At 43.8% G+C, this 15,940-nt stretch overlaps 2 protein-coding genes across 3 annotated transcripts in view; one reads left to right on the top strand and one right to left on the bottom strand.

Annotated features, from left to right (window-relative positions):
* Positions 1-15,940, bottom strand: part of LOC122943622 (synapsin-2-like) — a 294,778-nt gene that overhangs the window by 83,208 nt on the left and 195,630 nt on the right. The window lies entirely within an intron of this gene.
* Positions 1-15,940, top strand: part of LOC122943623 (metalloproteinase inhibitor 2-like) — a 42,885-nt gene that overhangs the window by 6,790 nt on the left and 20,155 nt on the right. Inside the window, exon 2 of the mRNA XM_044301507.1 lies at positions 13,817-13,905. Coding sequence (XP_044157442.1) covers positions 13,817-13,905 — 89 coding nt within the window. The remainder of the gene's footprint in view (positions 1-13,816; positions 13,906-15,940) is intronic.

Raw genomic sequence — 15,940 nt, 5'->3', positions numbered from 1 at the left:
CTGATTAAAACAATACCTTTGCTATATCTGTATGTAGAACCAATGTTGAGATATTGGCATTTTTAGTCATATGTAAATGAGTTGGTTCGTGGGTTGAGCAATAATGGACTGGGCTGAGCCCTTGGAGCACCGCTCTTGTAACACCGCTCTGAGCTGGGCACTCCACACTCCCCCTTGATTGACATGGGTAGACGTCTCATCGAGCTCTGTATTCTCATGTCTGTGTGCCTAAAAAAAAATTAACATTGGTGATAGAGTGGTGTGATAAATATACTGGAACAAATAGTCATTGGTGGTCCAGAGGTGTGGATCTAGTACCAATGCAGAATAAGGCGTTGGTGTCAGTGTGTTAGCAAAATCATTCATTCTATTATGAATCTAAGCGGTCCCAGCGCTCACTGGTTGCAGCAGAGCCTCGGGACCAGGGAGAGGGGGCTGTAGGAAGAGGAGAACATGAGATCCTTACGATCCTCCTATCAGCTGTGGGTGGGAGTGTAAGAGCACAGCTGCTGAGATAATCATGTATTCTCCTCCTCATACAGCCCTCTCTTCCTGGTCCAGAAGCTCCACTATCACCGAGGGACCTGCTGGTGGCAGTGGAGCTTCTGGACCAGGAAGAGAGGGCTGCATGAGGAGGAGAACACGCGATCCTCTCAGAAGCTGCGCTCTTCTACTCCCGCCCATGCTGATGGGCGGATTGCAAGGATTGTATGTTCTCCTCCTCGTACAACTCTCTACCTGGTCCAGAGGCTCCGCTGCCACCAATGAGAGCCGGAAACCGCATAGATTCATATTGGAATGCATGATTTTGCTAACACATTGCATTATCACTAGGTCCACACCTTTGGACAACCAATGACTATATGTTCCAGTATATTTATCACATCCCTCTATTACCAATATTAACTTTTATTTAAATCATGAAGGTACCAGGATACAGCTCTAAACGACCTGTCTAGCCCTGTCAATCAAGGGGGAGGGGAGAGTGCCCAGCTCAGGAGTGCGGTGCTCCAAGGGCTCAGTCTGGCCCCTTGGTGCTTGAACCAGCTCATTTATATATTACCAAAATGCCCTCTCAACTCGGATTGTATGGTCTCCTCCTAGTACAGCCCTCTCTCCCTAGTCCAGAGGCTCAGCTGCCACCAGTGAGTGCTAAGGACCTGCATAGTATCTGGACACCATTAGCAAATCACGCATTCATATTGGAATGCATGATTTAGATAACATATTGATGCCAATGCCTTATTCTGCATTATTACTGCGTCCAATCCGTTTCAGCATATTTATTTATCACACCATGTTATTTACTTATTTTTGGTTAAGCAGGCACTAGAATACAGGGCTAGATGAAATGTCTAGCCCTGTCAATCGGAAGGGGGGGGGGGCAGTTCAGAGGTGCTCCAAAGGCCAAAGTGCTTGAACCACCAGCTCATTTACATATGACCTTCAAATGCAAAAATCTCCTTACAGAAATAACAAAGGTATTGTTTTAATCAGCATGATCAACCCTACCAAGCAGTATACCTGGTAGTCAACAAACAAAAAAGAATAACGGAAGTACTGGTCCAAAATGAGAAATGTATAATAATTTTATTAATTGACGATTCCATAAAAATAAATACAATACAAATACATGAGAGGAGTATTGCTGAAAAGCAGAGGAAAAATAATCCTCCCCAAAAAAATTGCACACCGGTGTCGCCTGTACTGCCTGATGTCTATATTTAAATATATGAGATGACACGATACCAGTTATTCTGATGATATACTATGATAAAATAATACAGTGGCGTATGTGTTGTAAATGAAACCATTCACTGTAGCAAGAGGTGTGACCCCTGTAGAGATCAATCCATGGATAAAAACATCTCTAGTCACTGAATATGTATGGTAGTGATCGGTCTTGTATATCCATGTCTACCACTTACAACCAAACTCTACCTGCCTTGTGCTCTGCCGACTAGGATTCCTGTATGCTTTCTTGGTGTGCGTTCACTCTAGCCACTGCTAACAGAGACTACCCTGGGAGGAGGCAACCTGCGGGATTCAAGATTTTACTACTGATGACCTATCCTCAGTCGGGACCCCCGCCGATCAGATGTCTGAGAAGGCACCGACGCGCTCCCCTTCACCTCTGATTGACAGCCACGCACATGAACGTCTGACGCACACTCACACTTCCGGCTTTGCTAAACAGCCGAAATCTATTGGCTGTCAATCAAAAGAGAAGGGGCAGGGAAAGGGGGCGTGGTTATCTTGACTTGAAGCGAGGAGGCCGCTGCCGCCCTTGACATCAAACTCTGCTGTTACATAGCGCGTGCAGGGGACTAAAGTTAGTTTTTCAAGATTTTGGTGCATCTAGCCGGAAGAAGTAAAGGCTCTTTAGGAACATACTGCTGGCTACTTTAAGGTAATGCTAGTAGATTGGGAGGTGTTTTTTAGGTGACAGGTTCCCTTTAAACTCCACTCACTGGTTTAGCCCCCCAAAATTTCTAAGTGACCCAGTGGGTCCACATCTCCTGTTGTTCTTGTTACATTGTGGTAGAAACCTTTAGCTGGTCATAGACATAAGGCACGAATCAAATACCACATCAGAAATTCCAATCAGTACTTAACCTCTCCCAGGTGAACAGACGTAACTCTTGGCAATACACTTGGAAAAAAGCTTAATGAAACTGCTAGCATAGCATTAGGGCCCCGACATTGTCCACATTCTGCCACTGCTTTCTGCTCATAATGCTTTTCTGAACATTTTCCTAAATCAAAACACAAGTAAGCTAAGCAGCAGATGATTGTATATTAGTGGATGTAGATCAGTCTGCTGGAGCGATGGAAGCAGAAAGTCCAGAAGTTCTATAGCTAGTGTAAGCTTTGGTGCGAAGGAGGAAAGTCACAAGATAAGTACATCTAGTATATTGGAAAACCCACAGGCATCGGCTGCCTTATACAAGCTATGTCAGTGAAAAATAGAAAAATGAATGGTTTCATGTGTTTATCAGTAAAGTACATGCATTTATGCCAAATCACAGGTGTCAAAGGGAGTCTGTCACCTCCAAAATCAGTTTCAGATTAAAGGGGTAGGCCCATCTTGCACTTTGGTAGAATATCGCAAGGATATGCCACCAACGTCCGATATGTGGAGGTCCCATCTCTGGGACCCGCATCTATCTCTAAAAGGGTGGCGCATGGGAGTGGCAAAAATAGCCGAGTGCCAGCTTGCCTATTTCCAGAAATGAGAGGTGGTCACACTTGCGAGGTGCTCCCTCTATTCACTTCTACGGAGGTTCCGGAAAATAGTGCGCTCTCTTGGCTATTTTCTGAACTACCATAAAAATGAATAGAGACTGTGTGGTGTGCTCTCCTACGCTTTGGGGGCCCCATTCTAGAGACAGGTGCGGGTCCCAGAGACCTGCACTTATTGGACATTGGTGGCATAGCCTAGCGATATGCCACCAAAGTGTGAGATGGGCCAACCCCTTTCTTGTGAAAAATCCAGTCCTCTAGGACCACTTTCATTTGGTCAGTATTTTGCATCAGTGTTTGTAAGCCAAAACCAAAAGAAGAACCTACAGAGAAAATGGATATTGTAAATCTGTGTGCCTCTTCTGCATTTTGGTTCCACGCCTGGTTTTGGATTACAAATACTGATGAAAAATACTGACCAAATACCTGGCATTCCATGCACCATCGCTACTGGCTCTGACCACTGGGTGGCATTATGGTGGAGCAATGGTACACCAAAAGGAACAGCCCCAGCTATGATGCACCAAAAACATTATCTGCACATGATGAAACAGGTCTCAGAATTAGAGGACTGGATTTTCACAGGAACGGTATGGTTTCGGTGCACCCATCCTGCATGGCATAATACTTAGGGCTCATGCACACGACCGTATGTATTTTGCGGTCCCTTACGGAACAGCTGGCCCCTAATAGAACAGTCCTATGCTTGTCCGTAATGCGGACAATAGTAGGACATGTTCTATTTTTTTGTGGAACAGAAATATTGAGTAACTTCTGTTTTTTTTGTGGACCCATTATAATGAATGGTTGGGCATACAGTCCGCAAATACACCCGAACAGACACGAAAAGAACATACGTTCGTGTGCATGAGCCCAGTTTGGAGGTGAGAAGCTTCCTTTAATGGTGCACACTACAGTACAATATGTAGAGGCTGCCACATGGCCAGCCAGTCCAGTGGGAAAATATATTGTGCTGCTGTGGAGCCCAGTAGAAAAAATTTGTTTTAGCTGAAAAATCTTTTCTGTGGCTAGAAGGCCGCTTGTAATAAATTCCACTAATGTCAGGCATTAAAGATGCAGAATTCATAATACAGGTGGCAGAGGCTATGGGCTATTTTCATGGTTACATTCTGTATGTTGAAAAAAACCCAGGTCCATTAAGTTCAGCTCTGAAAGGTCCCTATTTGTCATAGTAACATACCGTAGTTTGTAAGGATAAAAAAGACATCCGTCCATCCAGTTCAGACAAAAAAAACTCCATGAGGCGGAAGTAAATTTTTCTTTCGACTCTAAATCTGGCAATCATAATAACTCCCTGGATCAAAGACGCTTCTGCAGATTTTTCGTAGCTGTAAGGAACCTGTAATATTATTACGCTCCAGAAATACATCCAGGCCCCTCTTGAATTCCTTTATTGTACTCACCATCACCACCTTCTCAGGTAGCGAGTTCCATAGTCTCGCTGCTCTTACCGTAAAGAACCTGCTTGTATGTTGGTGTAGAAACCTTCTCTAAATCAGGGATACACAACCTATTGCCCGGGGCCACATGCTGCCTGTGTTGATATTCTGTGTGGCCTTCCACCCATTTGGTTACAAGACATTTTTGTCTGTGTCATGACAAAAAAAAAGAGTTATGGCATATATCATGGTGAGCAGGGACACTTATTAATGGGTCTCTTATAAAGCGGCAGAAAGGAGGGGGAGGTCTTCTGACTTGTTGCCCTCCAGAATACAGTAGCTAGCTCACCTGAAATGGTGAATTCAACAGGGCTATGAAGAATTGTCACCTGAGGTTCTTCAGCTTGTACACAAAGGCTAGATTATACATTTAACCATGTGCATCCAGCAGAATGGTGGGCACATGCAACATGTCTTGTAAAGCACTTTGGGAAGCTTTCGTCTCACTTAAAAGGGGTTGTCGGAGTTATTTTTTTATTCTTTGAATGTTTCTAACTAGGCAAATGTAAGGACTTTACAAATCACTTACATTATCTACAGTTGCTTCTTTCTCAGAGGGTCACATGACCTGGGATGTCCTAAAAGGTTAAAGATCTGTCACAGACACTTCCAGTGTGTTTCTGAGTAAATGCTAGCCAAGAGTGATATATTGCATGACCACCTTCCCATTGGAAAAGCCTAAGCTCAATTCACTATGGCAGATTTCAAAATTTTGGCAGAAAATATTGTGCAGGGTTTATGAGTGAATTCTAGGACTAATATATCACATTACCCCTTCCCACTGGAAAAGCCTGTTGAATTCAATACGGCAGATTTCAAAATGGTGGCCAAAAGCTTTTCCTCTGCCAAGTTGCGGCCTCCCCCCAATTTCACATATTGGAAGTCAAATTGCTGCAAATGACAACAATTAAAAGGGTGCGTCCAGACTTTTGTATAGTAAATATAGAGAAGATGATGAGTTCTCTGATCATACCTTGAATCAATACTGTGAGGGGCAGCCAGTAGGGGAGGCTATGGTACCGTGAGGGTTAAAGAGGCAACGGCTTCTGGAAAAAGTGCTCACAGAGCAACTATTTTGGCAATAAAGAGACATTACTTGGCATATCACAGACATATGTCTCCATTTACAAAATGAAGCAATAACCTCGGCTGGTTTAATTATTCTCTAATCGCCTGCAGAGTTAATTATGCAGAACATAACAAAACGGCCTCCACATTTACTGTCCATTAAAAATGTTTCTAGGCTGATAAATGTGACTAAAATGTATGAAGAAAGGCAGCCATCATGCTAATGCAGGCGTGATTCAGATTCTACATGCTATACATAATAAAAGCTGCAAAAGAAAAGAAAAAAAATCAGCAGAATTAACCCTTGTGACGGAGGGTATAAAACAACCACAGCTAACTGGAGTGGAAGAAGGGGGAGCGCTGCAAAGTAACCTTTTTAAAAGGCGTTGTCCGGATCTTGAAGAAGAAATGGAATGCGATAAAATAACACATTACCTAGAAAACTGTCTACTGCCCCAGTGCTCTCACCACTCTTTGTTGCTGTCCTGCAGGGATAACACCTGCATGTAGCTGCTGCAGCCAATCACTCTCCGCTGACTGGCTGCAGCAGGAAAGTACAGGTGGATGAAACGTTATCACTGCAGGACAGCAACAGAGACCGGTGGGTGCACTGGAATGGCGGCAGATTTTTCAGGAACGTGATACATATTTTATCACATCCCCTTCCTTCTCTAAGATGTTTTTTTTTTTTTTTTATGGTGTCTTTTTATTGAAACTCCAAAATATAGGAATTAAACAGACAGCTGACCAGCAGGTGTAGTTCAGTGAACTTCACTTAAGAAAAGTAAATGTCACATTGCAGGATTAAAAAAATAAAAATAAAAATACATAAGACACAATTTTAAGGAGGTGATAGCAGAGCTCAAGGTATTAAATATAAAGAAGAGAATACTATCCATTTAAGGTATTACTGTTTGAGCGTTAATCCAAGGATCCCAGATTTTAAGGAAACGGTCAGGGCTCCCTCTGTGCTCATAGACAAGCTTGTCGGAACTGCCCGCCGGATCCGCCGCTGATTGAAAGCATTTGTGAGACGGATCCGGATGCGGATCCGTCTCACAAATGCATTGCAAGGACGAATCCTTCTCTCCGCTTGTCATGCGGACAGACGGATCCGTCTTGTAAATTTTTTCAAATTTTTACCGGTCTGCGCATGCGCAGGCCGGAAGGACGGATCCGGCATTCCAGTATTCTGAATGCCGGATCCGGCACTATTACATTCCTATGGTAAAAAATGCATTCAGGCAAGTCTTCCGTTTTTTTCGCCGGAGAGAAAACTGTAGCATGCTGCGGTATTATCTCCGTCCTGATCAGTCAAAACGACTGAACTGAAGACATCCTGATGCATCCTGAACGGATTACTCTCCATTCAGAATGCATGGGGATAAAACTGATCAGTTCTTTTCCGGTATAGAGCCCCTAGGACGGAACTCTATGCCGGAAAAGAAAAACGCAAGTGTGAAAGTATCCTTAAATTCCTGCTTCAGACTATTAAAAGACGTGAACAAGCCCCTGTCATAAAGTTGTATGAGATATCTCAGGCCTCTCTGGGGCCAAAATTCTAAATTGCTTGTTAGAGAGACAAATTCAGGCAGTTCTTCATTCCTCCATATTGGCACATATGGCGACCATCTCTCCCCACCATCCCCAGGGCCATCTTTAATATTGATTGGACCCTGGGCAAAAATTTACTTGGGCCCCCTGGATCCCGCCTTCCCACACCTTGGCAGGCAATCACGCCCTCCACCACAACCCACACACAAAAAATCCACACATCTGGTAGAGTCCAGTGAATGACTGTAAATACTTCCAGTTCTGAAGACTCCAGCGGCTCAGGATCAGTGCTCTGGGCAGTTGGGCTCAGGCTGGAAGTGGACACCGCTCTGCAGGAAGGAGACCGGGGCTCGGCTCACCCTAGTGTTACAGTGCACCCCAGCACCCCACAGTATGCAGTATAGCACCCTATAGTATACAGCACCACACAGTATGCAGTATAGCACCCTATAGTATACAGCACCACACAGTATGCAGTATAGCACCCCACACTATACAGTACCCCACAGTATATAGTAGAGCAGTATAGCAGCCCACAGTATACAGCACCCCACAGTATACAGCACCCCACAGTATACAACACCTCACTGTATACAGCACCCCAAACTATACATGACACAGCCCCCCACACTATACAGTACAGCAGTATAGCACTCCACACTATACCGCCCCCACAGTATACAGACCCCCACAGTATACAGTACAGCAGTATAGCACTCCACAATATACAGCCCCCCCCCACACTATACAGGCCCCCCCACAGTATACAAGCCCCCACAGTATACAGACCCCCAACACTATACAGCCCCCCCCCACACTGTATACAGGCCCCCCCACAGTATACAGCCCCCCACACAGTATACAGCCCCCCACACAGTATACAGCCCACCACACAGTATACAGCCCACCGCACAGTATACAGCCCACCACACAGTATACAGTCCCACACAGTATACAGCCCCCCACAGTATACAGCACCCCACTATACAGTAGTTCACAGTATATTAACATAACAGCCCCTTTCACCTTTTTCTGATGTAATCTTCACACAAAAAACTTCTTCCTCTTTTATGTCCCTTCTGCAACACTCCTGGTAGGACCTGTGATGACCTCATAGCCATGTGACCAGTAATTGCTAGGTTACTGGTCACATGGTGATGATGTCATCTAAGGTCCTAGATCACAACTTTAACACAGTACGATGCCTGGACTCAGTGCCGGCAGGCATGGCATGGCAGCACCCTATGTGTAGCTGACAGCTTGACACCCGGGGCAGTAGCTAGCAGGGCTCAAGAGGCAGCTGCCTTGGGCCCCCCAGGAGCAACTGGGCCCGGGGCAGCTGCCTCTTTTGCCCCTTGGTAAAGACGGTTCTGACCATCCCCAACTATGTGTATCTTCACCCACTTATCCCAGATCGCCACTGTAGAAGCCATACTATGGGTATAATAACGCGCTGCAAAAGCTACCTTCCTATATACTAAGTTTGTGAGGGCCTTATAGGAACACCACTGCTGGATTGCTCGCATCGACTTTAATCCACGACACTACATAACTCAGCTGTACTGCCGCGTAGTAATAGAGAGATTCGGCAGTGCAAGGCCTCCCCGTAAATATAACCCTGAAGGGTGTGCTTCGCAAATTCTAGGACAGAGTTTTCGCCACAAGATAGGGGTAAACATCTTGTCCATGAGTACAAAGTGTCTCTTTGGTAGCACCAGATGTCACTTCTTGGTCTGTACAGATCACTTTACTGAAGTTATCTCCTTATCATTACAGACAGAATTAGAATGACAGATACCACCTACTGTATTTTTCGCCTCCCAAAAGTGGGTGAAAAATCCCTGCGTCTTATGGACCGGATAACGGCGAAGGCTCTGCACTCACTTCTTCCTGGTCCTCTGCCGTTGATGGTGCTGTGACTGCGCACAGTGTGAGGGCGCTCTGTGACCTCACTATTTATGTGTCAGGTCACAGCACAGCCAACGGCAGGAGGAAGAAGTTAGAGCGCTAGAGGTGAGGAGCGGCGGCGGCTGGAGCAGGAGAGGTAAGTGTTTTTTTTATTTATTTTGTCATCTGAGGTTGGGGACTGATGAGAGGGAACGGGGGCTAATGAGAGGCACAAGGCTCTTAGGGTACTTTCACACTTGCGGCAGAGGATCCCGGTAGGCAGTTCCGTCGCCGGTACTGCCTGCAGGATCCGTCAAAAGGCATGCAAACTGATGGCATTTGTCAGACGGATCAGGATCCTGATCCGTATGACAAATTCATTGAAATGCCGGATACGTCTTTCCGGTGTCATCCAGGAAAAACGGATCTGGCATTTATTTTTTTCAAATTTTTGCGGTCTAAGCATGCGCAGACCGCAATGCCGGATCCGTTTTGCCGGAACACTCGGGGCTGGATGCGGCATTAATACATGTCAATGAGAAAAAATGCCGGATCTGGCATTCCTGCAAGTGTTCCGGAATTTTGGACAGAGATAAAACTGCAGCATGCTGCGGTATTATCTCAGTCCTGAAGAGTCAAAAAGACTGAACTGAAGACATCCTGATGCATCCTGAATGGATTGCTCTCCATTCAGAATGCATTAGGATACAACTGATCAGTTATTTTCTGGTATCGAGCCCCTAGGACGGAACTCGATGCCGGAAAAGAATAACGCTAGTGTGAAAGTACCCTTATCTGAGGTGTGATTGGGGGTCATTCACATTGGGGTCTGGGTTGAAGTCTGATTGGGGGTCTGATCTGAGGTCTTATTAACATTGGGGCTGTCAGCTGAAATCTGATTAACATTCAGGGTATGTTTGATGGTCTGACCTGAGGTCTAATGGAAAATATTTTTTTCTTATTGTCCTCCTCTAACACCTAGGTGTGCTTTATGGGTCGGTGCGTCTTATAGGGCGAATAATACTGTATATATACACAGTAGTGTTAAAAAATGCCAGTGAGTTTAAAAAAGCTAATAAATTGCAAACTTCTATTTCCATAAATGCATTAGAATTACTACACATTCAATTCAAATCAAAGTAATAAAATGTATACAGTTTGTTTTAATCCTTTACAGAAAGTAAAGAAAAAGGAATATCAGGCTTTCTAAAAAGCAGTCCCAGTATTTCTCTTGAAAAACTTAAAATTATAATGTATAAATTGAAATATTTTTTTTTTGATATTCCATTACTTTGAATTACTAAACTAATATTTAGAGGCATAACCAAGAACTGCTTGACATCTGTGTTGCATAAAGTCGAACAACTTTTGGTACCTCTGAAAAGGTGTTCCAGTCCAGGATGAATGGACTACTTTCCACAGTTCCTCTGCATTTTTGGATTTTGCCTCATAAACTGCATTTTTTGTCGCCTCACACGTTTCCAATGGGATTGAGGTCAGGAGATTGAACTGGCCACTCCATTACCTCAATTCACTTTGTCTGCAACCAAGATGTTCGCTACTGGTGTGTTTTGGGTGATTGTCATGTTGGAACAATCATTTCAAGGGCATTTCTTTTTCGGCATAAGACATGATCTTCTCAAGTATTTTAATATCTTCAAACTGATCCATGATCCCTCATATGAGATAAAGTACTGTGGCTTAAATTCATTGCTTGGGGGTCGTCTGACACACTGTCTGCGGCCACTAGACACCAAAAAACAATTTTGCTTTCATCAGTCCACAAAAGTTGTGCCATTTCTCTTTGGCCAGTCAATGTGTTCCTCATCAAATTTTAACCTATTCAGGACATGTCTCTTCTTTCAACAACAAGACTTTGCGGGGAGTTCTTGCTGGTAACTTGGTTTTACTTAATCTTCTTCTAATTGTAGCAGTATTTACTGGTAACTTCAAATCTTTTTTGATCTTTTTGGAGGTGATCACTGGCTTTGCCATTTTGGCTATTCTTTGATCCAATATAAAAAATCTGGTTCTGCGTGACAATACCCCAACACTCCCTACAACACCATAAGCAGAGGTAAAACGTGCATTCACAGCATCAATCCAACTATACATATAACAAAAAAGTGTGAAACAACAGAAAATATGTCATATTCTAGGTTCTTCAAAGTAGCCACCTTTTGCTTTGATTACTGCTTTGCACACTCTTGGCATTCTCTTGATGAGCTTTAAGAGGTAGTCACCTGAAATGGTTTTCACTTCACGGGTGTGCCCTGTCAGGTTTAATAAGTGTGATTTCTTGCCTTATAAATGGGGTTGGGACCATCATTTGCGTTGAGAAGAAGTCAGGTGGATAAACAGCTGATAGTCCTACTGAATAGACTGTTAGAATTTGTATTATGGCAAGAAAAAAGCAGCTAAGTAAAGAAAAACTAGTGGCCATCATTACTTTAAGAAATGAAGGTCAGTCAGTCAGCCGAAAAATTGGGAAAACTTTGAAAGTAAGGGCTATTTGACCATGAAGGAGAGTGATGAGGTGCTGCGCCAGATGACCTGGCCTCCACAGTCACCGGATCTGAACCCAATCGAGATGGTTTGGGGTGAGCTGGACCGCAGAGTGAAGGCAAAAGGGCCAACAAGTGCTAAGCATCTCTGGGAACTCCTTCAAGACTGTTGGAAGACCATTTCAGGTGACTACCTCTTGAAGCTCATCAAGAGAATGCCAAGAGTGTGCAAAGCAGTAATCAAAGCAAAAGGTGGCTACTTTGAAGAACCTAGAATATGACATATTTTCAGTTGGTTCACACTTTTTTGTTATGTATATAATTCCACATGTGTTAATTCATAGTTTTGATGCCTTCAGTTTTGGTCTGTACTGTATATAGGACGCAAAAAGTTCATTAAATAAGAGAATGGAGGAACATATTTATAATATTCACAGAAAATACGATGGCCATCCCTTATCCCTACATTATAAGGAGAAACATGGGGGTCTAAGTGAGGGAACCCAATTTAGTGGAATAGAAATAGTTAAGGGACATAAAAGAGGAAGAGATTTTTATTTTTTTAAAATGTCTAAAGTGGAGACACGTTGGATTTTTAATATGAATACACTAGCACCAATAGGGATAAATTCAGAAATTGAATTATTTGCATTTGAAGAAGGAGAAGAGCATGACAGATAACCAAGGGTCAAAAATGGGAGGGGAGGAGAACCCTATATAAGGAACACTAGGAGAAGTAGTCTACATCCCCGATAAAGGATAACGATTATCCGAAATGCATTGGAGCTTTTTTGACACTCCTAGATACCCGTAACCTAGTTCAGTGACGTCACATAGCGCTCTGTTTTGAGCGCGAGCTAGCGAGTCTAAAACATTGAGCGGTGCCACGGGCCGGGGCAAGCTCATTTTCTACAAAATATATAGGTATACCAGCATACAAAAGAGGATTGGTAAGCGCAGAAAAGTGACAGCAAAGTTCAAACAGGTACAATTATATGTATAGTTGGATTGATGCTGTGAATGCACGTTTTACCTCTGCTTATGGCGTTGTAGGGAGTGTGGGGTACTGTCGCGCAGAACCAGATTTTTTATATTAGTTGTTTTTTTTGCAGCAGCCGCAATACTGCTGCGGTACCGCAGCGTCAGTGATAGGTATAGAGGATAAAAGCACCAGTGTAATATAGTCTTTAAGGATTCTTTGATCCATTTGAACAGTAGTTCCCCATTTTCTTCCATTCAAGTTTTGGTTGCCACTTGAGATCATTTTAGATGAGCAGCCTATAATTTGTTGCACTTCTCTATATGTTTTTTCCTCTACAATCAATGTTTTAATGAAAGTAGGTTCTTCATCAGAACAATGCCTGGAACTACCCATTTTCCCCAGTATTTCATAAGGAAATGCACTATAACCGACATGTACAATATTTACCACCCTCATACCTTAAATAAGAGCCAAAATTACCACTTGTTATTCCACAGAATGAATGACTTCACCAATGTGACTCCTCACTGCTATAAATTTGAGCATGACCCTTTCAATTAATGATTTAATTACTCAGAATGAGTGGCATGCATGTCCTAACAGTTGGGTCTGTTTTTTTTTTTTCTATTACTCTACTAAGCTTACAATTAATGATCTTAGACTGCTATTTTTTGAACGGATGCGGACAGCACAAGGAGAACTGTATGCATCTTTTGCGGCCCCACTGAAGTGAACCAAAACGTAAAGCTGGCTGAATATAACTTTTGCAAAATCAAATATTTGCTGAGGGTCTCAGGAGCCAAACCCTGTCACTGCCGACAGTTACTGCAGAAGGATTCAAGGCCATCTGTTTTTCCATTTGTGTCCACTTTGCAGAATATTTTCATACCTCCAAGAGTAGCAGGTTTCTTGCAGAAATGTGCATGGATTCTATCAGCAAGCCCCATAAATATGAATGGAACAGTCGAAGAAATTTCTGCAATAAATCTTCCACATGTGAATAGGTTCTAAACAAGTCAACTCATTCTGAAAGAGCCCAGGTATCTGCTTAGGAGACTTTTTATGTAAAATATCAATATTAACCTCCGCTATTTCTTTTTTTATTTTTTTTATTTCAGTGGTTCGTGCAAAAGTAATTAGTGAAAAGAGAATTTCTTCCCCAGGACATATGGACGATACAAAACAATATCAAATCAAAGTGATGAAGGTATTTCATTTTATTGCGCCCTCTTGAAACAGCATTATCAACCTTTGATTTACCTTGCGTCTGGCGTTTTATTTCTTCTTCTTGTGTCTTCAGGAAATAATGTGTGTTTCTTAGACTGCATTCATGCGAGCACCAACAGTGTGATGAAGAAGTTATCAAATGGATCTAAACGGACACTGATCGACCCTAATGGCTATGATAGAGTCAGTTGGGCTTCCACTAGTTTTTACGGCTAAAATAGTAAAGCAGACTTTTTTCGTCATCAAAAATACTGGAACCCTTGATGAAAATGCTGAAATGCAAGTGTGAACTGCGTTATAACACTGTGTTATGCCCTTCACATTGCACAAGGCCTAAGATACTACTGAAATGAGAATGTCAACATTTTGGCTTTTTCTGAAGGACTTTTTATAAGGTTTTATGCCTCAGATTGCCATCTCCATAGACCCGAGGGGGTAGATCATGGTGTGACAAGAAGTCCACGAGTTTCTTATGGCATCTGTGGGGAAAAAAAACTATTAGGCTACTTTCACACTCGCGTTTTGGCTTTCCGTTTGTGAGGTCCGTTCAGGGCTCTCACACGCGGTCCAAAACGGATCAGTTTTGCCCTAATGCATTCTGAATGGAAAAGGATCCGCTCAGAATGCATCAGTTTGCTTCAATTCCGTTTCCATTCCGCTTTGGAGGCGGACACCAAAACGCTGCCTGCAGCGTTTTGGTGTCCTTCTGACGAAACTGAGCCAAACGGATCCGTTCTGACACACAATGTAAGTCAATTTTCACTGACACAATCTGGCACAATAGAAAAAGGAGCCGTCCTCTATTGACTTTCAATGGTGTTCAAGACGGATCCGTCTTGGCTATGTTAAAGATAATACAAACGGATCCGTTCTGAACGGATGCAGACGGTTGTATTATCTGAACGGATCCATCTGTGCAGATCCATGATGCATCCGCACCAAACGCGAGTGTGAAAGTAGCCTGAGGCCTCATGCACACGACAGTTTTTTTTCACGGTCCGCAAAAACGGGGTCCGTGATCCGTGACCGTTTTTTCGTCCGTGGGTCTTCCTTGATTTTTGGAGGATCCACGGACATGAAAAAAAAAGTCGTTTTGGTGTCCGCCTGGCCGTGCGGAGCCAAACGGATCCGTCCTGAATTACAATGCAAGTCAATGGGGACGGATCCGTTTGATGTTGACACAATATGGTGCCATTTCAAACGGATCCGTCCCCATTGACTTTCAATGTAAAGTCTGGAGTTCTTTTATACCATCGGATTGGAGTTTTCTCCAATCCGATGGTATATTTTAACTTGAAGCGTCCCCATCACCATGGGAACGCCTCTATGTTAGAATATACTGTCGGATATGAGCTACTTCGTGAACCTCAGATCCGACAGTATATTCTAACACAGAGGCGTTCCCATGGTGATGGGGACGCTTCAGGTTAGAATACACTACAAACTTTGTACAAGACTGCCCCCTGCTGCCTGGCAGCACCCGATCTCTTAAAGGGGGATATGATAGCACAATTAACCCCTTCAGGTGCGGCACCTAAAGGGGTTAATTGTACTATCATATTCCCCTGTAAGAAATCAGGGCTGCCAGGCAGCAGGGGGCAGACCCCCCCCCCTCCCCAGTTTGAATATCGTTGGTGGCACAGTGTGCGCCCACCATCGCCCCCCCCTCCCTCCCTCTATTGTAATAAATCGTTGGTGGCACAGTGTGCGCCCACCATCGCCATCCCCTCCATCCCTCTATTGTATTAAATCGTTGGTGGCACAGTGTGCCAACCACCATCGCCCCCCCCCTCCCTCTATAGCAGTAACATTGGTGGCAGTGTGCGGTCTCCCATTCTCCCCCCATCATTGGTGGCAGCGGAGTTCCGATCGGAGTCCCAGTTTAATCGCTGGGGCTCTGATCGGTAACCATGGCAACCAAGACGCTACTGCAGCCCTGGTTGCCATGGTTACTTAGCAATAGTACAACAGCAGTAGAAGATTCATACTTACCTGCTTGCTGCTGCGATGTCTGA

This window comes from Bufo gargarizans, chromosome 7, assembly GCF_014858855.1.
Source record: "Bufo gargarizans isolate SCDJY-AF-19 chromosome 7, ASM1485885v1, whole genome shotgun sequence".
Classification (NCBI taxonomy): domain Eukaryota; kingdom Metazoa; phylum Chordata; class Amphibia; order Anura; family Bufonidae; genus Bufo; species Bufo gargarizans.
The sequence above is the reverse complement of the archived record's forward strand: the minus strand, read 5'-3'. Positions and strand labels throughout refer to the sequence as shown.